Raw genomic sequence first — 25,431 nt, forward strand, 5'->3', positions numbered from 1 at the left:
TTCCCTCGCATCGGGAATCTGTATATGGTCCACTCCTATCTCGTGGACATGCTTCTTTTCTACCAGCATGAGAAGGAAGCAAACACTGGAGAGAGCCTAGACATTTCTCATGTTATGTGGTCTGAACTTCTCTCTGTCGTTTCTGAGCGCAAGTGCCCGATATATGGTCCATTCATCATGAGGCTCATTGAGAAGGCCTGGGCACGTGTCTATCCCAGAGTGATGTTGGAAACTGGAGAATTGGTTTCTCATGAGATCAAGCGTCTGAGGAAGAAGGACAATTGGGGCATCCCAGCGCCTAAACTCGGGGGTCCATCTACTGCTGCTGACATGGAGATCGAGGGTGGGGCTGCGGCCGATGATCACGAGGAGGACTTTGGGCCCTCTAGTGCAGAACCTTCTTGGGCAAAGAAGCTTAAACGCAAGATGAAGAAGCTTTTCTGCATGGAGTCTCATGGTCAGTACATGACTCATGTGGCTGAGAAGCAGGCCAGGGTGCATCACAAGGAGCTCATGCATCACCTGGGTGCGACCGTTGCCAGCGGTTCTGAGGGGCAGATCACTGAAGAGGGGGAATGGATTCACCAGCATTGCCCTTGGACCGATTCAAACGCCGAGCAGTTTCTGACCGACGACGGAGGTGCAGACGTTCATGTTGAGATGTGATGTTCGAGATCCTCAGCTTGCCATCACCTGGAGCCGTAGCAACGCTCTTTGCCCTTTTGGTGTCTCGATGCCAACGGGGGAGAGAGTTTAGGGATTTGTGTTGTTTCCGTGTTGCGAGTGTGTCTTTGTGGTTTGTGGTGTCTTGTGTTTTCTCGTTGTCTTTGTTTGGTTTGATTTGGTGCCAGTGAGACCTAAGTTCTAGTCATATGGTGTGAGACATATGCTACCCTATCGTTACCTTATTATCTATGTCTATTCAGTACTGTAGTATCTTATGAATTGCATGCTTATCATGTTTTATACCCTGCTCTCATATATCCTGTGCTTAGAATATTTGGACTATGAAATATAGGGGGGGTGTTGATCCGAATGTGTGTGTCTTGCATTCCAAAGGCACTACTAACTAGGTGCACACATTCAGGGGGAGCCTATCTATATTTTGTAGTTCTAAGTATCCTTACTTTTATGTCTTTTCTCTGTGCATATCCCTGGTTGTCATCAATCCACCAAAAAGCGGGAGATTGTTAAGGCATCTCTCTCGATGTAGTTTTTGTGATTGATGACAACATATTTGCGAACTAACCTTGTGCGTTGAGCGTTTCAGAGATTCATCCTTTGGCTCGAGACAATTTCTCTCCCCTCGGAGTGTTTTTCAAGATGGTGTAGCTCTTTGGTTTCTTGTTGGTGGACTAGTTTCTTAGGAGTCACCGTACTATCAAGAGGGGGTCCGCTTTGGTTTGGCTAGGTTGGAATCATCACGTACACTTTCGTTTCACACTCTCTGGGCCTTCCCGCGTCGTTGGAGGTCTTTTACCCTGTAGATTGAGTTGTCTTTAGCCCCAGCGGTAGTACCGCGGTGCCCAGCGGTAGTACCGCTTGTGGTCCTCAGCGGCAGTATCGTTGCGGTACCGGGCCACTACCGCCTCGACTCGAGGGGGGAATTTCTCGTGTCGGGTTGAGCGGCACCTGCAGCGGTTGTAGGTGCAGTAGTACCGCCCTGCCACCGCGGCAGTACCGCGCTAAGCCCGTCCGGCAGTACCGCGCTGGGCAAGTCCCTCCTCTGTCTTCTAGTCCTCTCTATTGGGCGGTAGTACCATAGGGGGGAGCGGTAGTACCGCTGGGTCCAACGGTAGTATCGCTGCCCTCTGCGGTAGTACCGCCTTGGATTGTTACCCCCACTATAAAAGGGGGTCCCCTTCTTCCCCGTTGACCTACCTCTTCCCCCTCAAGCTCCATTAATGCTCCAAGCTCCATTTTGCCCGATCTCTCTCTCTAGCCAATCAAACTTGTTGATTTGCTCGAGAGTGGTTGAGAAGGCCCCGATCTACACTTCCACTAAGAGATATTTGATTCCCCCACCTATCCCTAGTGGATCTTGTTACTCTTGGGTGTTTGAGCACCCTAGACGGTTGAGGTCACCATGGAGCCATAGTCCATTCTGGTGAAGCTTCGTGGTATTGTTGGGAGCCTCCGATTAAGTTGTGGAGATTACCCCAACCTTGTTTGTAAAGGTCCGGTTGCCGCCTCCAAGGGCACCAATAGTGGAATCACGGCATCTCACATTGTGTGAGGGCGTGAGGAGAATACGGTAGCCCTAGTGGCTTCTTGGGGAGCATTGTGCCTCCACACCGCCCTAACGGAGACGTACTTCCCCTCCAAAGGAAGGAACTTCGGTAACACATCCTCGTCTTCACCGGGTCCACTCTTGGTTATCTCTCTCCTTTACTTGTGCAAGCTCATTAGTGTTCCTTCTCTTACTTGCGTGTTTGTTCATTGTTGTTACATCATATAGGTTGCTCACCTAGTTGCACATCTAGACAACCTACTTTGATGCAAAGTTTAATTTGGTAAAGAAAAGTTAAAAATTGTTAGTTGCCTATTCACCCCCCTAGTCAACCATATTGATCCTTTCAAACACTTTCTCAAAACAATCATAATATGATATAATAAGATGGTATCTTGCTAGCCCTTTCTGAGACCGCAAAACATAAATGCAGAGCACCTTTAAAGATCAAGGACTGACTAGACATTGTAATTCATGGTGAAAGAGATCCAGTTAAGCCATACTCAATGTAAACTAACAGTAATGAATGCAAATGACAGCGGTGCTCTCCAACTGGTGCTTTTTAATAAGAGGATGATGACTCAACATAAAAGTAAATAGATAGGCCCTTCATAGAGGGAAGCAGGGATTTGTAGAGGTGCCAGAGCTCGATTTTGAAATAGAGGTGAATAATATTTTGAGCGGTATACTTTCATTGTGAACATAACAACCAAGAGATGGCGATATCTTCCATGCTACACACATTATAGGCGGTTCCCAAACAGAATGGTAAAGTTTATACTCCCCCTCCACCAACAAGCATCAATCCATGGCTTGCTCGAAACAACGATTGCCTCCAACTAACAACAGTCTCAGGAGGAGTTTTGTTCGCAATTATTTTGATTTGATTTGCATAAAGCATGGGACTGGGCATCCCGGTGACCAGCCATTTTCTCACGAGTGAGGATCGGAGTCCACTCCTCTTGAGAATAACCCGCCTAACATGGAAGATACGGACAGCCCTAGTTGATACATGAGCTATTCGAGCATACAAAACAGAATGTTTATTTGAAGGTTTAGAGTTTGGCACATACAAATTTACTTGGAATGGCAAGTAGATACTGTATATAGGTAGGTATGGTGGACTCATACGGAACAACTTTGGGGTTTATGGGATTGGATGCACAAGCAGTATTCCCGCTTAGTACAGGTGAGGGCTAGAAAAAGACTGGGAAGTGGCCAGCTAGAGAGCGACAACAGTCATGAACATGCATTAAAATTAATCAACACCGAATGCAAGCATGAGTAGGATATAATGCACCATGAACATAAATATCGTAGAGGCTATGTTGATTTTGTTTCAATTACATGCGTGAACATGTGCCAAGTCAAGTCACTCGAATCGTTCAAAAGAGGATACCACCCTATCATACCTCATCACAACCATTTTAATAGCATGTTGGCACGCAAGGTAAACCATTATAAGCTCTTAGCTAATTAAGTATGGCATAAGCAACTATAATCTCTAATTGTCATTGCAAACATGTTTATTCATAATAGGCTGAATCAGGAACGATGAACTAATCATATTTACAAAAACAAGAGAGGTCGAGTTCATACCAGCTTCTCCCATCTCAATCAGTCCATCATATATCATCATAATTGCCTTTCACTTGCACGACCAAATGATGTGAATAATAATAACAGTGCACGTGCATTGGACTAAGCTGGAATCTGCAAGCATTCAATAAACAAGAGAAGACAAGGCAATATGGGCTCTTTTGTCAGATCAACAACAATGCATATAAGAGCCACTTTAATAGTTTAATTAAGGTCTTCTCCTATCGACCCCAAAGAAAAGAAAAGAAAAGAAATAAAACTATTTACACAGGAAAACTCCCAACAAGCAAAAGAAGAATAGGAAATCTTTTTGGGTTTTCTTTTTAATTACTACTACAAGCATAGAAATTAAAGCTAGCTAAAATCTACAACTATTTTTTGTTTTTCTTAAGGTTTATCAAACACACAAGAAGAAAGCATAAAAAGGAAATAAACTAGCATGAATATTACAATGAAAAAGTATGAGCACCGACAACTAGCAATGAGTGTGTGAACATGAATGTAATGTCGATGGGAATAAGTACTCCCCCAAGCTTAGGCTTTTGTCTTAAGTTGGTCTAATGCCACGGATGGCCTGGCGGATATCCAAAGTTGTAGTTGGGGTCGTACTGAGATGCAGCAGTCATTGCATCGTGGGCTGCAGCTTGGAGGCGAGCTATCTCAACCCTCCTCTTATACTCTTCCTCCTCCTCTCTGGTTAAAAAATATCTCCCTTTTGCCTGAAAGTCAAAGAAAGTAGAAGCAGGGAGAGCGACATGATAGGTGCGTCGTCTGTCAAAGATTAGTCGGTACTGTAGGAACTGATCGTTCCTCTCAACAAAATGATGACGAACCATAGCCTCATAATCCAAATAAGCAGGAGGAAACTCAATATCATCCTCATGTATGGTTATACCAAGAAAATTAGCTATACGGGTTGCATAAATTCCACCGAAGAAATCTCCATTAAATATATTATGATGCAACCTACATGCAACAATGGATCCCAAATTATAAGATTTATCTCCTAACACAGCAATCCTAAGAATACTGAGGTCAGGGACACACATATGACATGCTTCATCTTTACCATTTATGCACCTACCTATGAAGAGAGCAAAATAATGCATAGCAGGAAAATGAATGCTCCCTATGGTAGCTTGTGCTATATCTCTAGATTCCCCCATAGTTATACTAGCAAGAAAATCTCTAAATTCATATTTGCGAGGTTCACTAGCACTACCCCATTGTGGAAGTTTGCAAGCACTGGTAAAGTCCTCTAAGTCCATAGTATAAGAATTTTCATAAAGATCAAACATGACAGTTTGAGGATTATGTGAAGATGAAAATTCAAACCTCCTCACAAAGGAACTAGTGAGATAGTGGTATTGACGGCACTTTTCTGCCTCGAAGCTCACAAGATCAGCATTACGCAAATATGCGTTAAATTCTTCCTTAATTCCTGCTCGATCCATGAAGTCCTCTGAAGGCCATTCACAAGGCCGCACTGGAGCGTCCCTTGGTGGCTCATCATCAGCATCATGCATTGCAAGCCTAGGTCCTTGTTTCCTTGAAGAACCACCTTGGTACATTTTCCTAAGCATATTTTTTTCCTCTGAAAAATTTCTGAAATTTTTAGTAACTTCATATAAAAGTAAACCAAACTCAACAAAATTGATAGCAACTACTCCTACAAGTGCCTAGAGCACATATCATGCATTAGAACTACTTGGAACCATATAAATTTGACATGCAAGCTCAAGAACATGGTCACCTAGGCAGCACAAATTTGCAATGAATGAAGCACTAGAACAAAAACTAATTGGACCAATGGAGGAGTCACATACCAAGGAACAATCCCCCAAAGCAGTTTGTGAGAGGTGCTTTGATCAAGGAGATCGAAAATCGCAGCAAAATGAGCTAGAACTCGTGCTTGAGCTGGATGGTGATTTTTTGGGAGGAAGAAGAAGTGTGTGGGTGCAGGAATAAGTGGAGGGGAGCCACCGTGGGCCCACGAGGCAGGGGCACGCCTAGGGGGGTGGGCGCGCTGTGGACCCTCATGGTCAGGTGCTTGCTCCCCCTACTGTGTTCTCAGTGCCAGATATTCTCAAATATTCCAGAAAAAATCATATTTAAATTTCAGGGCATTTGGAGAACTTTTATTTTCGGGGTATTTTTATATTGCACGGATAATTTAGAAAACAGACAGAAATTACTATTTTTGCTTTATTTAATATAAATAACAGAAAGTAAAAAGAGGGTACAGAGAGTTGTGTTTCTAAATTCATCCATCTCATGCTCATCAAAAGGAATCCACTAACAAGGTTGATCAAGTCTTATTAACAAACTCATTCCGAGTAACATGGAATCGGAGAATTTTCGAATAACACTAGGTTACCTCAACGGGGATATGCACATCCCCAACAACAAGAATATCATATTTCTTCTTGACAGTAGGAAGAGGAAATTCAAAACCTCCAAAAGTAATTGATGGAATTTTTCCAATAGAGTTTATACTATGAACTTGAGGTTGTTTCCTCAGAAAGTGTACCGTATGCTCATTACCATTAACATGAAAAGTGACATTTGCAATCAATAACAGCCCCTGAAGTATTCAAAAAGGGTCTTCCAAGAATAATAGACATACTATCGTCCTCAGGAATATCAAGAATAACAAAGTCCGTTAAAATAGTAATGTTTGCAACTACAACAGGCACATCCTCACAAATATCGACAGGTATAGCAGTTGATTTATCAGCCATTTGCAAAGATATTTCGGTAGGTGTCAACTTATTCAAATCAAGTCTACGATATAAAGAGAGAGGCAAACACTAACACCGGCTCCAAGATCACATAAAGCAGTTCTAACATAGTTTCTTTTAATGGAGCATGGTATAGTTGGTACTCCTCGATCTCCTAGTTTCTTAGGTATTCCACCCTTAAAAGTATAATTAGCAAGCATGGTGGAAATTTCAGCTTCTGGTATCTTTATTTTATTAGTAAAAATATCTTTCATGTACTTAGCATAAGGATTCATTTTAAGCATATCAGTCAAACACATACGCAAAAGGATAGGTCTAATCATTTCAGTAAAGCACTCAAAATCCTCATCATCCTTTTTATTGGATGGCTTAGGAGGAAAAGGCACGGGTTTCTGAACCCAAGGCTCTCTTTCCTTACCTTGTTTCCTAGCAACAAAGTCTCTTTTATCATAACGTTGATTCTTTGATTGTGGGTTATCAAGATCAACAGCAGATTCAATCTCTACATCATTATCATTGCTAGGTTGAGCATCAACATGAACATTATCATTAACATTATCACTAGTTTTATGTTCATTACCAGATTGTGTTTCAGCATCAGAAATAGAGATATCGTTGGGATTCTCAGGTGTGTCAATAACAGGTTCACTAGAAGCATGCAAAGTCCTATCATTTTTCTTTTTCTTCCTTTTAGAAGGACTAGATGCATCTATATTATTTCTCTGAGAATCTTGCTCAATTCTCTTAGGGTGGCCTTCAGGATACAAAGGTTCCTGAGTCATTTTACCAGTTCTAGTAGCCACTCTAACAGCATAGTCATTATTCTTACTATTCAATTCATTGAGGAAATCATTTTGAGCTTTAAGTACTTGTTCTACTTGAGTGGTAACCATAGAAGCATGTTTACTAATGAGTTTAAGTTCACCTTTAACTCTAGACATATAATCACCCAAGTGTTCAATCATATAAGCATTTTGTTTCAATTGTCTACCAAAATAAGCATTGAAGTCTTCTTACCTAACCATAAAGTTATCAAACTCATCCAAACATTGGCTAGCAAACTTGGTAGGAGGGATTTCAGCTTTATCATATCTATAGAGAGAATTTACCTTTACTACATGTGTCGGGTTATCAAGACCATGTGTTTCTTCAATAGGTGGTAAATTAAGACCATGTATTTCTTCAATAGGAGGTAAATTCTTAAGATCTTCAACTTTAATACCCTTTTCTTTCATGGATTTCTTTGCCTCTTGCATATCTTCAGGACTGAGAAATAGAACACCCCTTTTCTTCGGAGTTGGTTTAGGAATAGGCTCAGGAAGTGTCCAATTATTTTCATTTGTCAACATATTATTCAATAGAATTTCAGCTTCATCCGGTGTTCTTTCCCTGAAAATAGAACCAGCACAACTATCCAGGTGGTCTCTGGAAGCATCGGTTAGTCCATTATAAAAGATATCAAGTATTTCATTTTTCTTAAGAGGATGACCAGGCAAAGCATTAAGTAATTGCAGAAGCCTCCCCCAAGCTTGTGGGAGACTCTCTTCTTCAATTTGCACAAAATTATATATTTCCCTTAAAGTAACTTGTTTCTTATGAGCAGGGAAATATTTAGCATAGAAGTAATAAATCATACCCTGGGGACTACGCACACAACCAGGATCAAGAGAATTAAACCATATCTTAGCATCACCCTTTAATGAGAACAAAAATATTTTAAGGATATAAAAGTAGCGAGTTCTCTCATCATTAGTGAACAGGGTGGCTATATCATTTAATTTAGTAAGATGTGCCACAAGAGTTTCAGATTCATAACCATAAAAAGGATCAGATTCAACCAAACTAATTATATCAGGTTCGACAGAGAATTCATAATCCTTATCGGTAACAAATATAGGTGAAGTAGCATAAGCAGGATCATATTTCATTCTAGCATTCAGAGTTTTTTGTTTCAGCTTAGCTAATAATTTCTTAAGATCACTTCTATCATTGCATGCAAGAAAGTCTCTTTTAGTTTATTCATCCATAACATAGCCCTCGGGCACAACAGGTAATTCATATTTATTAGGAGAGCCTTCATCATCAGTTTCATCAATATTATTAGTTTCAATAATTTCATTCTCTCTAGCCCTAGCAAGTTGTTCATCAGGAAATTCACCAAGTGGCACAGTAGTATCAAGCATAGAAGTAGTTTCATCATAAGTATCATGCATAGCAGAAGTGGCATCATCAATAATATTGTGACATATCAGAATTAATAGCAGAAGCAGGTCTAGGTGTCGCAAGCTTACTCAAAACAGAAGGTGAATCAAGTGCAGAGCTAGATGACAGTTCCTTACCTCCCCTCGTAGTTGAGGGATAAATTTTTGTTTTCGCGTCTTTCAAGTTCTTCACAGTGACCAGCAGATATAAATCCCAAGTGACTCAAAGAATAGAGCTATGCTCCCCGGCAACGGCGCTAGAAAATAGTCTTGATAACCCACAAGTATAGGGGATCGCAACAGTTTTTAAAGGTATAGTATTCAACCCAAATTTATTGATTCGACACAAGGGGAGCCAAAGAATATTCTAAAGTATTAGCATCTGAGTTGTCAATTCGACCACACCTGGAAACTTAATATCTGCAGCAAAGTATTTAGTAGCAAAGTAATATGATAGTAGTGGTAACGGTAGCAAAGTAATATTTTTGGTGTTTTATAGTGATGATAACAATAGCAACGGAAAAGTAAATAAGCGAAGAACAATATATGGAAAGCTCGTAGGCAATGGATCGGTGATAAAGAATTATGCCGGATGCGGTTCATCATGTAACAGTCATAACCTAGGGTGACACAGAACTAGCTCCAATTCATCAATGTAATGTAGGCATGTATCCCGAATATAGTCATACGTGCTTATGGAAAAGAACTTGCATGACATCTTTTGTCCTACCCTCCTGTGGTAGCGGGGTCCTAGTGGAAACTAAGGGATATTAAGGCCTCCTTTTAATAGAGTACCGAACCAAAGCATTAACACATAGTGAATACATGAACTCCTCAAACTACGGTCATCACCGGGAGTGGTCCCGATTATTGTCACTTCGGGGTTGCCGGATCATAACACATAGTAGGTGACTATAGACTTGCAAGATAGGATCAAGAACTCACATATATTCATGAAAACATAATAGGTTTAGATCTGAAATCATGGCACTCGGGCCCTAGTGACAAGCATTAAGCATAGCAAAGTCATAGCAACATCAATCTCAGAACATAGTGGATACTAGGGATCAAACTCTAACAAAACTAACTCGATTACATGATAAATCTCATCCAACCCATCACCATCCAGCAAGCCTATGATGGAATTACTCACGCACGGCGGTGAGCATCATGAAATTGGTGATGGAGGATGGTTGATGATGACGATGGTGACGGATTCCCCTCTCCGGAGCCCCGAACGGACTCCAGATCAGCCCTCCCGAGAGAGTTTAGGGCTTGGCGGCGGCTCCGTATCATAAAACGCGATGAATCCTTCTCCTTTATTTTTTTTCTCCCCGAACACGAATATATGGATTTGGAGTTGAGGTCGGTGGAGCTCCAGGGGGCCCACGAGGAAGGGGCCCACCCAGGGGGCAGGCGCACCCCCCACCCTCATGGCTAGGGTGTGGCCCCCTTGGCCTTGATTCTTTTCCAGTATTTTTTATTATTTCCAAAAATAATCTCCGTGGAGTTTCAGGTCATTCCGAGAACTTTTGTTTCTGCACATAAATAACACCATGGTAATTCTGCTGAAAATAGCGTCAGTCCGGATTAGTTCCATTCAAATCATGCAAGTTAGAGTCCAAAACAAGGGCAAAAGTGTTTGGAAAAGTAGATACGACGGAGACGTATCAGTACACATCCAAGCCAGTTTACGAATCCATGGGTGCTAGCTTGCCTACCAGCTCCAGCATTGTGCCCCTGGATGCCACAAAAACAACCTGACTTATAAGCATAGATAGAGAAGACCAAAAGCGAAACAACACACTAATGCTACAATGCCTCAGAGTATAATTTTAATATAGCCAGCAACACATAAAGAAATAATATCTATAGATGATTCCGTACAAAGTAGAATAGTTGTACTTGGGAATGCACACTAGCTAACAGAATGTCCACAATAAATATTTTGGCTAAACTACTTTCCTTGACAGCTTTACCAATTACAACAATGATTCATCTCACTATTTCTAGAGGTTGTAAGGAATCAACCCAACCCCTGTTGCGTGGAACTGAACCCCGAGCTCCTTCCTTATTTAACAACCTGAAGTATGCATGCTGCAGATTTGTACAATTTCTAGATTAAACGAACTCCTTGTGTACCTTAACGGATAAATTAACAGTCCATTCATGTGTTGATTACCTAGACTACAGTGCAAGCAACTTGTGCAAAGGGCATAAATGAGCAACTCTTTGCCCTTCACCATACAGAAACTTGGGCCTGACGAGATATTGATTTTATTGAATCCACGATCGGCTTATGTGGAAACCAACCCGTCCACAGCTAACGCGGGATATTCCTAGGTAAGTGTTGATCGAAATGTTGGCACCAAGGTAAGGCACCCAATTAAACATGCGAGGCCACGAATCTGGCACGGGCAGACCCGGAACAACACCAACGGCGGGAGGCGCGGCGCCGCAAGGAATCAAAGCAGCGTCGTTGACTCGCTGGAGTGGCCGTGAAGGATGGGGCAGAGGGGGGAAAGGGGTCAGGAGAATACGTACAGCTCTCGGGGTCGTCGGTGCAGCCCAAGATCCCGGTGGACCACGGCTCGTTGACGGGCGGCTCGTAGCTCTCCGGGAGGACCTGGCTGCACTCGCCGCACCTCCGGCCCTCGAGCTGCAGCAGATCGGATCGGGTAATGGGGTGAGACGACATGAGCGTCGCGGGGGATGGGCGAGAAGCGGCGGGGGAAGGGACGCACCTGGGGGACGTGGACGGGCTGGTTGAGCTCGCCGGGGTGGATGTCCTCGCCGGGGGCGTCCTGGTCCTTGGTGAGCTTGACGTAGCGGGACGGGTGGCCCTCCTCCGCAAGAGGGGAAGGTCGCCGGCGGGGCTGAGGCAGGCCGCTCGCTTGATCTGGAAGGGGCGGGGGCGGGGGCGGAGGGGCCAGGGTGCGGCGGCGGGCAGGATCGATGGGAGAGGACAACGACGAGGCGATGGGGAAGTGGGAGTTAGGGTTTGGGGGTAGTTGGGCTGCGGTTGGGTGAGAGGGCGAGGGGGTGAGGGCTGTCGTTGGATCTGCAAGAATCCGACGGTGTTTGATCATGATCCGCGTGATATGCTCATGGACCAATCAGAACACAACAAATAATATGAAGACCTTGTGACCAATAAATTGGTCGTAATCAATTAAAGATAGTTTTTCATGAAAAAAATCATTTTTCATTTTTCCAGTGTTAAAAATGAGTTTTTTTTGTAAAAGACCTATTGAATATTTGTTTAAATGATATCATATTTTGCACAAGTTTACATCTTGGATTGTCAAACAATATTGACAAAGGGAGTTTTCATTTTCTTTGGACGAAAAATCAATTTTCTATTTTCCGAGTGCCCAAAATAATCTTTTTGTGAAGGACCTACCATATATTTGTAGCAAAATTGGACCAAATTAATTTTATAAAATATTAGGCCATATTTAATGCACAATTGACCAAATGGTTGGGTATCAAAAGCTTTGATCCACCTCTCGTGAAAAAGACAAAATTCCGCCGATTTAGCACGAAGCGGGTCAAATTTGAACTGTATCTGCCTCATAGTTTGCTCTTTATTTTTTCAAAAAATCATTTCTAGGTACATAAGTATCTATTTAATCAGAGAAACATCAAAAATTTCCAAGATTCAACCACTAGCTAGGAACGGTCAAGCCCGCCGTTTTGACCGCATTTTGAAACAGGCATAAAAAATTAAAAAATTAGAAAACCTTCGCATTGTGTCATCATATGTGACCAAGTTACCAGGAAAAATAATAAACTTGTAATAAGGCAATTATTTAAAAAATATATTCTCAGAAATGAGCTATCATGTGTGAAGATTCATGACTTTCAAGTCAAATGATCAATCTTATGGCCACATTCATGGCATAGTTTGTTCAAATGATCTCATATTGTGCACAAGGGTGCATCTTGGAATTCCTAACAATGTTTCCTAAGGGAGTTTTCATTTTCTTTGCACGGAAAATTCATTTTCCATTTTTTGAGTGCCCAAAATGAGTTTTTTTTGTTATGAAGGACCTACCATATATTTGTTGCAAAATTGGACCAAATCAATTTTCTAAAATACTAGGCCATATTTAATTCACAACTGACAAAATGGTTGGGTGTCAAAAGTTTTGATCCACCTCTGGTGAAAAAGACAAATTTCCGCCGATTCAGTAGGAAGCAGGTCAAATTTGAACTGTAGCCGCCTCATAGTTCGCTCTTTATTTTTCCAAAAATCATTTCTAGGTACACAACTATCTATTTAATCAGAGAAATGTCAAAAGGTTTCCAAGATTCAACAACTAGCTAGGAACGATCAAGCCCACCGTTCTGACTGCATTTTGAAACGGGCATAAAAAAATAAAAAAAAATCAGAAATTTGGAAAACCTTTGCATTGTGTCATCATATGTGACCAAGTATTCAGAAAAAATAATAAACTTGTAATATGGTAACTATTTTAAAGAAGTGTTCTCAGAAATGAGCTATCATGCGTGAAGATTAATTACTTTCAAGCCAAATGATCAATCTTATGGCCACATTCATGGCATAGTTTGTTCAAATGATCTCATATTGTGCACAAGGGTGTATCTTGGAATTCCAAATAATGTTGCCTAAGGGAGTTTTCATTTTCTTTGCACGGAAATTCATTTTCCACTTTTTGAGTGCCCGAAATGAGGGTTGAAGGACCTACCATATATTTGTTGCAAAAATGGACCAAATAAATTTTATAAAATACTAGGCCATGTTTAATTCACAATTGACACAATGGTTGGGTGTAAAAAACCTTGATCCACCTCTCGTGAAAAAGACAAATTTCTGCCGATTTAGTAGGAAGCGGGTCAAATTTGAATTGTAGCTGCCTCATAGTTTGCTCTTTATTTTTTCAAAAATCATTTCTAGGTACATAACTATCTATTTAATCAAAGAAATATCAAAAGGTTTCCAAGATTCAACAACTAGCTAGGAACGGTCAAGCCCGCCGTTCTGAATGCATTTTGAAACGGGCATCAAAATTCAAAAAAATCAAAATATTGAAAAACCTTCGCATTGCGTCATTACATGTGACCAAGTTACCAGGAAAAATAATAAACTTGTAATACAACAATTATTTTAGAAAAGTGTTCTCAGAAATGAGCTATCATGTGTGAAGATTCATGGATTTCAAGCCAAATGATCAATCTTATGTCCACATTCATGACATAGTTTGTTCAAATGATCTCCTATAGTGCACAAGTGTGAATCTTGGAATGGCAAACAATGTTGCCTAAGGAAGTTTTCATTTTCTTTGGACGAAAAATTCATTTTCCATTTTTTAAGTGCCCAAAATGAGTTTCCTTTGTGAAGGACCTACCATATATTTGTTGGAAAATTGTACCAAATCAGTTTTATAAAATACTAGGCCATATTCAATGCACAATTGACCAAATGGTTGGATGTCAAAAGATTTGATCCACCTCTCGTGAAAAAGACAAATTTCCGTTGATTTAGTAGGAAGCGGGTCAAATTTGAACTACAGCTGCCTCATAGTTTGCTATTTATTTTTTCAAAAAATCATTTCTAGGTACATAAGTATCTCTTTAATAAGAGAAACAGCAAAAAATTCCAAGATTAAACTACTAGCTAGGAACGGTCATTCTCGCCGTTTTGACCGCATTTTGAAATGGGCATAAAAAATTAAAAAAATCAAAAAATTTAAAAATCTTCGCATTGTGTCATTACATGTGACCAAGTTACCAGGAAAAATAATAAACTTTTAATATGGTAATTATTTTAAAAAAGTGTTCTCATAAATGAGCTATCATGTGTGAAGATTCATGGCTTTCAAGCCAAATGATTAACCTTATGGCCACATTCATGTCATAGTTTGTTCAAATGATCTCATATTGTTCACAAGGATGCATATTGGAATGGCAAACAATGTTGCCTAAGGGAGTTTTCATTTTATTTGGACGAAAAATAAATTTTCCATTTTTCGAGTGTCCAAAATGAGTTTTTTTGTGAAGGACCTACCATATATTTGTTGCAAAATTGGACCAAATCAATTTTATAAAATACTAGGACATATTTAATGCACAATTGACAAAATGATTGGGTGTCAAAAGTTTTTATCCACCTCTCGTGAAAAAGACAAATTTTCGCCCATTTAGTAGGAAACGTGTCAAATTTGAACTTCAGCTGCCTTATAGTTTGCTTTTTATTTTTTTCCAAAAATCATTTCTAGTTACATAAGTATCTATTTAATCATAAATACATGGTTTGGTGGTGATACGTCGAGGTTTGGACGGTGGCTCAGGGCCCCAACTCCAAAGCGCGTGGACTCACATGCCCACCGCGTGGTCACTGCGTGACCGTGGCATCGCCATGCGTTATGGGAAGCCTAGGCATGTCTAGTAGGTTGGGCACTCCCCAGGTAGATGCTAGGAAGAAAATAAAAATAGAAGAATCTCACGAGGAGACCGAACTATGCTCAAACATGAATTAGCAGCCAAGTGTTTGATAAGCGGTACGGGAAATTCACAAGGCCAATGGGCCTGAGTTTTGGCTGAGGATGATCATCTACTAGGAAGACTGTCTTGGCAAATTTTCATCTCAAATGGAGGAGTTTGGATGGCACTTGCTTTGCAAAGTACCACATCGGGCATAAATATGGATGTTGAATCTGGGCTCAAATGGATAAGTGGATTGAGCTGAAATTTTGTGGAGTATGGTAATTTGGGCATATTAAAGAATTGTAAAAAATTTATACCATTTGGATAATCCTAGCTTGTACTTCCTTCACAAAGCTTCTCTCTGGATAGAAACTTAGAAATTTGTTGAGGAAGATTTAATAGGAAAAAGGAGCTGAATATTGGAATGTGGCAATGATTTTTATATGTAAGATGGCAAAAAAAGTTTGAGGACAATAGGAGGTGTCTAGATAGCACTTCCTTTGCAATATGCCAATTTGGACAGAAAATAGAAATTGAAGCTGGGCTTACATAGATGATTGGATTATGCTGAAATTTGGTGTAGGGGGTTTCTATAGTCAGGGTAATGTCCTGGAAAATTTTCAGCAATTATAAAGCAATATAAAATGTAGTTGCTTCACAAACTAAAAATATTACTAGGAACAAAGATTCGATGGTGAGCTCACATGTTTTGTTAGATAGAGCTAAACTTTTGTGTAGAGCTATGACTTTGACATATAGAATATGTGGCAAAAATGAAACTCATTACAGTATTCCTATCTTGTACTTCCTTCACAATGCTTCTAGGTGGACAAAAACTTTGGAAATTTGCTGAGGAAGATTTACTGGGCATGGAGCTGAACTTTGTCATGTAGCAATGATTTGGATAGGAAAGAGTGCCCAAAATTTTTGAGGGAAATCAAGGATATATAAATAGCACTCCCTTCACAAAGTGTTGTTTTGAATAGAATAGGAAAATGAATATTGTTGAATTATTTTTGAACTAGGCAAGGAAGGATTTTTTACATATTTGACGAAGATATGACCCAAAGAATTTATGAGATTTTTTGGGGAATTTTGGGAATGACAGAAATATAGGTTTCTTCACAACCTACGGAAAAAATTGACACATGGACATGACACATAGGCAAAACTGATGAGGTGGCGCCTAGTCATAGCAATCCACCACAATTTACAAGGTTATGACCATCTATATTGGTCGTGATTAGCTAGAAATAAGGCAGCAAACCAGTGCTGTCTGCTTTATGACCATTTCGTGTAAGGAAATTATGACCACTTTGACCAAAATGGTCGATATAGTTGAGGGTTTGGAGCCCCCCGAACAGCTTTTGACCAATTGATCTCAAATGGTCGTAGATTTGTGACCAATTCTTCTAGGGTCACTAACAGAAGGTCACTAGTTGACATATTTCTTGTAGTGCTAAGCTAGCCTAGTTTGCATTAGATGTGCTTTGATAACAATATTTTAGTAGATGATGCCTTCTTTATAGGTTATGATAATATTAAGTTGAGAAGAAATCTGTGGGGAGGATTCTTGGAGCTCCTAAATAACATTAAAGATCTTTGTGATGTTGTTCTATTGGATAAAAAAGTTACAATGAGGTGGATGCTCAATGTTGATGGTGTATTATTGTTAGATCTTTATACAAAAGAAAGTTGATTTCAAACTCTGTTGGCTTCCCACACAATTTCTTGTGGAAGGTAAAGATCTCATCTAATGAGGTTTTCCTTTGGCTGATGTTTAAGATAGTATTTTGATCAGGAATAACATGACCATAACAGTGGCAGGAGCTAAAACTTGTGTATTTTGTGAATACAATGAAAGAATCGAGCATATGTTTCTTCACGTGTTATGTTACTAGACTAGTGTGGAGTCTGCTCAAATGTGCTTTCAGTTTATTAACAATCCCTACCAATTTGCATGATTTGTTTGCACACTAGGCCAAAATTCTTTAGTAAAAATGATAAGTTCATGGTCATAGTGTGATGTAGGGCAAAAACCCAATTGTGCCTAATGAGGTTATAGTCTAGGGGAAAATAGAGAGGGAGGAGAGGATACAAGGCCACTTGGCGCAAAAAATCAGATAAAATTGCATATGATTTCTCTTAATAGAAATCGAACATGGATGCCTCCTTTTCACTATAAAAAATTCAGATAAAATTACTCAATATTTATCACATAAGTCATAAGTCCATTCTCAAGAAAATAAAATGGACCTGCTTCATCGACTAGTCTGTACTTCTCCTCGGCTATTATAAATGACACTTTCTCCAACGCGGACCTTCAAGTCGCCCGCATTTGTCCAGACCGCGAGGTTCAGACATGTTTTTCCATTCAACACAAGCCTGTATCCATCCGCTGAGAGGTCAGTCGCGTTTGCAAACCTTGGGATGGGGGCTTTGTGAGACTCCAGACCAGTGCCATGCAGGCGACCGACAACCCTGGCCCGCCCAAAAACTCTTCCTCGCTCGCACCTTTTCCCGCCAGAGCATGAGCGCCGCATGCATGCCAGCTCAGAGCGGACGCGGCTACTCACTTGAGCCGGTATTGAAGCAATGCGCTGGCCGAGAGCGCTATCCGCTCCAAGCCCGATGTGCACGCTTTCTTTCCGCATTGAAACGTCATCCGTCTTCATTAAACCAGTGCATGTGTCGAGGAACCTACTCTGGCACCCCGAGCACCACACGTTCGTCTCTGTGCCATGTGGGATTCAACACCTCCGCTCTCCATCTCCTCCTTGCACCACACCCTCCATGACCTCGGGCTCTGAAGTCATGTGGGACGACCCCTCTGGTGAGCAGAAGAAGGAGCTCTCCGGCATTGCAGCTGGCTGAGTTGACCTCCAGTCGAATACAGGCTGGCTTGCCCGCAAGCTATCCGGAGCCGACGCCATCGCCATCGCCAGGCCCTCCTCGCCCGCCAGATTGGCCAACGTCGTCTCCCGACAAATCCGACAGGCGGAGAAAGAAGCCATGCACGAGGAGGTTGACGCCACGGTGGAGGAATTTAACTAGGCATCGACGATGACGTCGCCAACTCCGCGTCGGCCACGCCTGCCGCTGCTGCCAACACCGAGGTAAAGTAGACCATGGAAGGCCGCCGCCGCTTGGGTCGCAAGAAGGCCACCGCCACCGCCTCACCAGCCTACACAACCAGTGACTTCCCGCTTTGCGGGCGAGTAGGCCATTGTGACCATCTATTCGTGCCCCAAAAATCAACCTTGATCCATGCTTGAGGCTACTCTTTCCCTTCTGTTGAAGCATATCCCTCTGGGGTTTAGGGCGGTCCAGTGAGCTTGCTGCCGGACATAGGAAAGACATGTTGTGGGAATGGGGTTCTGCGGCAGCCGACGATAGACTATGTTAGAATAGTGTAGTCTAGTCCGCTATAGCTTAGTTGAAATATGTTCGAAATATGAATGTTTTCGTTCGGTTTATATGAAAATCATTCGGTTTGCATGTAATCCGTCCGGTTTTTTGAAACATGGTTTGAATTGTATGCAGCTATAATTGGATGGCCGGATTCCGCATTAGTGTCCATGGACTGATCCCCTATCTAGATGTGGTGTCCGTTTGGGTTCAGCGTTGGAGATGCCCTTAGTTATTTGATAAAGTTCGTTTTTCTTCTCTTTTGGGGAAGATAAAGCTGTATTTTTGATGGAAAAAATAAATTCTGGTGGCCCATGGACAATGATCAATGATGAGCTGACGAGTGACGATGCAGTTGTCTACGCCACACGATCCAAACAGGAAATGTCCAATTAAACCAAACCACCACTCCACGCCTTCCACGCCTCCCCCACCCCTCTCACGAGTCGCCATTGGCTTGGCTCACTCCTCGCAGCACACAGCCCTGGTCTCCGTCGAGCCACCGCGAGCGCCAATGGCGGTGGCCGTGCTGCTGGCCGCCATCCTGGCGCTGTCCCCGCTGCCCCTTTCCCTCGCGTCCCCCTCTGCGGCGGCGGCGGCGGCCGACCGCATCACGCGCCTGCCGGGCCAGCCGCCGGTCAACTTCTCCATGTACTCGGGCTACGTCACCGTCGACGCCGCCGCGGGCCGCGCCCTCTTCTACTGGCTCGTCGAGGCCGCCGTCGCGAAGCCCGAGTCGGCGCCGCTCGTGCTCTGGCTCAACGGCGGGCCCGGCTGCTCCTCCGTCGGCTACGGCGCCTCCGAGGAGCTCGGAGCCTTCCGGATCAACGCCGACGGCAGGACGCTCTCCGTCAACCCCTACTCCTGGAACAAAAGTATATTCCCCTCTCCTTTCGCCGTTCGGTCGCCCCGTCCGATCGGCAAATGTGTTGCGCTCTGACTCTGACACGGGGTGGATCGGTTCGCTGTGTCGCAGTGGCGAACGTGCTGTTCCTGGACGCCCCCGCCGGCGTTGGGTACTCCTACTCCAACACCAGTTCCGATCTGCTCAGCCCCGGCGACAACAAGACAGGTGAATTGAGATCAGACTACCCACTTGCCTCATGCTAGTGCTGCACTTGCTCTAGTGCATATGTGTTGTGCTGAATGAACACCAATGTTGCTGTGCAGCTCATGATTCGTACACTTTCCTGGTGAATTGGCTGGAGAGGTTTCCGCAGTACAAGTACCGCGATTTCTACATCGCCGGAGAGAGCTATGGAGGTAAACTGCAACCAAAATTGGTTCATTCTAGCATGGAGGCTCGATTCTGAATTTAGCAGGAATCACATGTATAATATGGTTTATGTGCCACAGTGCCTGCATATTTACCCTTGCTGCCATGGCTGCTTTTCAGGGCACTATGTCCCTCAGCTGTCTCAGCTAGTGTACAGGAACAACAAGGGAGTGAGGAAGCCCATCCTGAACTTCAAAGGCTTCATGGTCAGAACTTCTTCAGCTCTTCTTTTGGTGCTCTCTTAAACTGTCTGGTCATCTTGTTCTTACACATGGTATGGTATCTAGGTCGGAAATGCGGTCATTGATGATTACCATGATTTCGTTGGAACGTTCGAGTATTGGTGGACGCACGGGCTGATCTCTGATGACACCTATCAGAAGCTGCAGTTGGCTTGTGAATTCGATTCATCCGAGCACGCTTCCGAGGCATGCAACAAGATTTATGATGTTGCTGAAGCTGAGGAAGGCCTGATCGACGCATACAGCATCTACACACCTACCTGTAAGAAGACCTCGCTTCATAGGCGAAGGCAAATCAAGGGCCGCAGGGTGAGCCTATCTTATCAACTACTGAAACTATAGTTCTGCTGATAACTAAGCTAGTACTGTAGCAGAATGGTATGTTGGTACATTTGATTACTAATAATTACTATGCAGCTGTTTAAAGTACTGTTTAGACTCATCTCCAATTCCTATGGAACATAATAACATTTCATATTGTGCTTCCTAACAATATTTTTTGTTTAAAATGTAGCCCTGGTTGCCAAGAGGATATGATCCCTGCACTGAACAGTACTCCACGAAGTACTATAATCTACCAGAAGTGCAGAAAGCTTTTCGTGCCAATGTCACTGGAATACCGTATGCCTGGACCGGCTGCAGGTCTGTTCAACTGGTTTCATCTTGTTTTACTCGCAACTAGTTCACCGTGCCTGACCATAAAGCCGGTTTGTTAATGAACGTTTGCACTAAACTTATCCATATTTCACAGTGATGTCTTGTTTGAATATTGGAAAGATTCACCGAGGTCCATGCTTCCTATTTACCGTGAACTGATTGCAGCTGGCATAAGAATATGGGTCTTCAGGTACACCAAATTTATATTGACAACATGATTTATGCTGGATCATAAATCCTTAACAATGGTGCCAATGTTGATATATATGATCATCATTGACTGTATGGCTCACAGTATTAAGTAGCCCGCCTGTCCTTCTGAGGTTTTAATTGTTTAAATTGGGAAATTTGATAGTGGTGATGCCGATTCCGTAGTACCCCTCACTGGTACAAGATACTCCATTGATGCACTATATCTTCCGACTGTCACTAATTGGTATCCGTGGTATGATGAGGAAGAGGTTAGTCAGAAACAGTACTAAAGCAACACCGACAGTTTTATTCCCCTGTTCACTTTGCTACATCTATGCTCACCATTCTCTAATGGTGTGGATCTTGCTTAGGTTGCTGGTTGGTGCCAAGTGCACAAAGGTTTGACGTTGGTGACAATCCGAGGCGCAGGACATGAGGTTCCCCTCCATCGTCCACGGCAAGCCTTGAAGCTTTTTGAGCATTTCTTGCAAGATAAGCCCATGCCTCGGCCTGTACCTAGCATTCAGTCATTTTAGAATTTTCTTCCACTTAAAATGGAAGATCAGTGCATGAAGCCATGTTGTACAATTTCAAGTTCGGTTCCCACATTTTCAGTTGAACAGATTTTCTCTGTTCATTTGATATCCGTTGAGAATCCGGAACAGAATCCCATTAAATTGGGACAATTAGAGCTTTGTTTTCAGTTTCATGAGCTCTGAGGTCACAATGTAATTTGAATCACACTTGCTTATTTGACACAATAAAATGTGACCATGCCACTGTTATCTGTTAAGCAACTGTACCACCCTTGATCATGTTGCAGGCTTGAATTCTCCCTGACCCTGTTACTGACATGATCCGATCAACAAACATGTCAAGGAACGTGTTAAGCTTGTAATGTGTTGACCTAGCTGAGTGGTGTTTTTTAAGCTTTGTGCCTTCTCTAAGCTGTCCTCTGTAGCGACTAGTATTTAGATAAATATTTGAGTAATTTTTTGTCAGCTTGCCATATGTTACAGAAAGAACAGAAGTTAGTGCAGCACTGAATGAATGACAGTCTTTTTGTAGTCAGACAACCAGTACTCAGTGGTTATATCAACCAAGGAAAGTGATCTCAGATTCATTCAAAACTCTTGATATTATTCCCATGCATCAAACTGATCTTAGCGTAGCCGACAAACAACAGCCAGCGATTGTTCGTAACAAAGCACAATCAGATCATTCATTCTTTTGGGATGATCTTGATGCCCTTGATGAGGAGCCCCCTCTTCCACTGCCCACCATCATACTCAAACATGGAGATCTCAGCCTCTCCATTCTGCCCCTTGTGTGGCTTAACCTCCCCAACCTTGACCAGCAGCCACTTCCCCCTGGGCTTCTCCTCCAGGTTCTCCTTGTGCTGCTGGATCGTGCCATCAGGGAACTTGAGCCGGAGGTTCACCGGCATCGACCATCCGTAAGCCGGGTCGTCGAGCCTCACCTCGAAGAAAACCTCATAGGTGGCTCCTGGTGTGAGATGGGACAGCTCCAGCTTCCCTTGGACCTCCAGCCAGCAGACGTTCTGCAGCGCCACCGTCTCGATTCCGGCTTCGGCGTCGCTGATGGTAAAATTTCAGGTTCAGAACAACACGTTAAGTATGTATAATTCCTGAGGCAAGACGCTTGAACAACTGTAAATAGCCAGTACTGTACACATATACATGTTCATGATTCTTAACTAACCTTCCTTCTCGCAGGGGGTGCCAAGTCCAGTACTTGGGGTCTTCGCTCCAGGTGATGTGTAGGCCTCTGGGGAACAGCATGAAGCAGTTGTGCCTGGTTTTTTCATCCACCCAGTACTTCTGCACCATTGCAAAAAAGTTCAGAAAGCAAAATCTTATGATATTTTACAGCGTATATATCAGTTCCATGTTGAGAAGAAGTATACCTTTGTTTTCCCGGCCAAGAAGATCCCCTTGCAGACCTGATCTTCCAGCGCGGCTACGTCGGCGACATTCTCCCCGGCGACGATCTCCCGGAACATGTGAGGAGCCGGCGCCCTCTTGGACTGCGCCTGGTTGGCGGTGTCAGAAGTAGTAGAAGCGCTGAGCGCCGTCGGCGCGACACGGCCATCGCCGGTGGGCGACGAGGCGGTGGACGCCTCCTGTCTCGACGGCGCCGCCCCCATGGCTGGTTGGTTTCTCTGAAGTCTGAACTTCTCGTTGGTTTCTCTAAAGTCTGAACTTTTCGTTGGGTGCAATGCAACAGCAGTTCAAGCCGGCGGTGGCATATATATAGCTGCAGGATGGCTAGAAGCATCACGGTTTCGTGGTAAAGGAGTGGACACGGAATTTGATGACCTTTTGGCGCCTACGGTCGTGCCTCGTGCGCTGGTCGGCATGAGAGAGCTGTCCAACATGATAATGTTGGCAAAGAAGATGGCATCGGGATAACATTAACAGCGGCCGAGAAAATGCGGCGGTGAACATCAGATTCCGTAAACTTTGCCTTTTCCTCCCGCTTTGAGCTGAGCTCGGCATCTGATTCCATGATCCAGGGATGAAGCTTGTGCCACGCACGGAAGAATCCGTCTTCTTTTTCGCGGCGTAAGGATAGCATGCATGCTGCTGTAGCATTGATGCTTCGGTTGATGGTATTGTGTCGACACGGAGCCGCGCGTCGTCATGACGGATACAGTTTTGTCAGGTCTGTAGTCTGTGGTCTGTAGTGTAGAACCATGTCCTGATTGAAGTCTGATTGGTGTTGCTCCGAGGACGCAAACCTTTTTCGTTTTCAGTGTATGCAGAAACTTCACGGATGCGCTTGGTACCTTTTTATTTTCTGGTGAATGGGTGCCAGATAGATCTTGCGATGAACCGGCCGAGGCAAACGGACTTTGGTATGCTTTTTATTCGTTTGAGTCGGTTGTAGTGGCGGCGTCTGACCCTTTTTTTTTTCAGTTTTGTTGGCAAGCGAGCCCGACCAACCGACCCATTCCATCCACGCGCCTGTATGGACCATATTACATATTTTTTACATACAAATCTAAGCATTGCCCAAAGTTTAAATCACATAGCTTTACATCACAATATTAAATGGTTTATAATCAACTGAGAATATCATAGTTTACAAACCAAATGAAATTTAAAATGTCACAGATATACTGAAAGAAAAATAGCCGATACATCTATTGGTAGCCAAAAAATGAGTTCGCATATGCTCAACCAAATGATTTTGAAGTTGTATGTGAGTTGCACAATCATGCATTTCATGATGAAATTGGATGGACTACAAACGTTGATGGTTCATGCTCAGGCATAATATTTTCATCTTGACATTGAAACCCTTGGTCAAAGATATGGTCTTCACGCTCATCTTCTACGATCATGTTGTGCATGATCTCACAAACAGTCATCATCTTTCACTACATTTTATGAGAATCTAATGATATATGTTTGACATTCTAATATAAATATTGTTTATCATAAACTTAATCAAATTTTGTGAGGTTTAACCTTTTAACAATCTATACATATACATTATAAAATGAAGGGATAGTACTCTTTGTATCAATATATAAGACTTTTTTGTACAAGAAAATATAAAAAAGGCCAACGTCAAAGCTTGCTCTCACGTGAGGTAAATATATACGGGCTGGAGACTGGTGGCGGGCAGTGACGTCCACGTCTCTCCTCGGTCCTCACCTCTCGTCCAGCCGGCATGCATGCATGCATGCGGCCACTGGTACGGCGACACACTTGCTGGCACGCGTCGGGACGCGGCAGCGTGGCGCTCACAGCTCAGCGAGGCTGCTGTGTTGTTTGACCGATCGATCTTATCGGAACCGGCCAGCAGCAAACGGCGGCGACGACGATGCACCGTCGCTATAAATAGGTATTACCTCCAACCAAATCAAGAGATCCGCGTATAATCGATGGGTGATTTGGTGCGGCTGTTGTATGGCGTGGCGTTCGTGGCCGTCGCCGGCGTCTTCTTCCTCACCCTTCACCTCTACCTCGTGCCCCTCCTCTACCTCTGCTCCAGCTAGCGACGGGTGGCCTTGTGGCCGCGCGGGTCGGCCTCAGCAGGGGCGGTAGCTGGCGGGATGTGATCCTGGCTGTGGCCTGCAGTGGTTGTTAGGCCGGCGCTTTGTGGTTGGCCGGTTCGTGCTCGTCTCCGGAAGAAATTATATTTCTGGTCTTAGCCGGATCGGGCGACGGCGATGCGCGGGCGTCGCAATCTTTCCTGGAAGCATCGTCCGGGAGCTGTGCTCCTTCCCTCTCCTCGCGGCCATGGCTTCGGAAGTTGTGCTCCTTCCCTCTCCCATGGCCATGGCTTAGGAGGGGAACTTAAATCCGTTGGATCAGGCGATGGCGACATCTTCACGTCTTTCTACTCTTAGGGGCATCGTCTCTAACTCGAAGCAGCCTACGATCAAGAGACCGGCGGATGGCGG

At 43.3% G+C, this 25,431-nt stretch overlaps 2 protein-coding genes and 1 long non-coding RNA gene across 3 annotated transcripts; 2 read left to right on the forward strand and 1 right to left on the reverse strand.

The window, feature by feature from the left end:
- The first annotated feature begins 19,046 nt into the window (after window positions 1-19,046).
- LOC119267434 (serine carboxypeptidase II-1) lies at window positions 19,047-21,789 on the forward strand. The gene is made up of 9 exons (XM_037548817.1): window positions 19,047-19,504; window positions 19,606-19,701; window positions 19,800-19,892; window positions 20,026-20,111; window positions 20,193-20,456; window positions 20,662-20,789; window positions 20,899-20,994; window positions 21,160-21,265; window positions 21,368-21,789. The coding sequence occupies exons 1-9, from the start codon at window positions 19,144-19,146 to the stop codon at window positions 21,530-21,532; spliced, it is 1,395 nt and encodes a 464-aa protein (XP_037404714.1). The 5' UTR covers window positions 19,047-19,143; the 3' UTR covers window positions 21,533-21,789.
- Window positions 21,790-22,115: 326 nt separating this feature from the next.
- Window positions 22,116-23,227, reverse strand: LOC119267435 (protein PHLOEM PROTEIN 2-LIKE A1-like). Its single transcript, XM_037548818.1, has 3 exons — window positions 22,924-23,227; window positions 22,719-22,837; window positions 22,116-22,594 (listed from the first exon to the last, which is right to left on the reverse strand). Exons 1-3 carry the CDS (start codon window positions 23,161-23,163, stop codon window positions 22,219-22,221), a joined length of 735 nt encoding a protein of 244 aa, XP_037404715.1. The 5' UTR covers window positions 23,164-23,227; the 3' UTR covers window positions 22,116-22,218.
- Window positions 23,027-23,865, forward strand: LOC119267436. The gene is made up of 2 exons (XR_005132447.1): window positions 23,027-23,168; window positions 23,244-23,865. It is a non-coding gene; the product is annotated as an uncharacterized LOC119267436 (long non-coding RNA).
- The last annotated feature ends 1,566 nt before the right edge of the window (window positions 23,866-25,431 follow it).

This window comes from Triticum dicoccoides, chromosome 3A (assembly GCF_002162155.2).
Source record: "Triticum dicoccoides isolate Atlit2015 ecotype Zavitan chromosome 3A, WEW_v2.0, whole genome shotgun sequence".
NCBI lineage: Eukaryota > Viridiplantae > Streptophyta > Magnoliopsida > Poales > Poaceae > Triticum > Triticum dicoccoides.

Excerpts from the sequence above, each read along its gene's own strand:
- LOC119267434 (XM_037548817.1), top strand. The coding sequence starts at position 19,144 with ATGGCGGTGGCCGTGCTGCTGGCCGCCATCCTGGCGCTGTCCCCGCTG. Across the intron at positions 19,893-20,025 it reads CGCCGGAGAGAGCTATGGAG|GGCACTATGTCCCTCAGCTG; the intron begins GTAAACTGCAAC and ends GCTGCTTTTCAG. Across the intron at positions 20,112-20,192 it reads TGAACTTCAAAGGCTTCATG|GTCGGAAATGCGGTCATTGA; the intron begins GTCAGAACTTCT and ends TATGGTATCTAG.
- LOC119267435 (XM_037548818.1), bottom strand. The coding sequence starts at position 23,163 with ATGGGGGCGGCGCCGTCGAGACAGGAGGCGTCCACCGCCTCGTCGCCC. Across the intron at positions 22,838-22,923 it reads TCTTGGCCGGGAAAACAAAG|AAGTACTGGGTGGATGAAAA; the intron begins GTATACTTCTTC and ends GCAATGGTGCAG. Across the intron at positions 22,595-22,718 it reads CACCCCCTGCGAGAAGGAAG|CGACGCCGAAGCCGGAATCG; the intron begins GTTAGTTAAGAA and ends TTTTACCATCAG.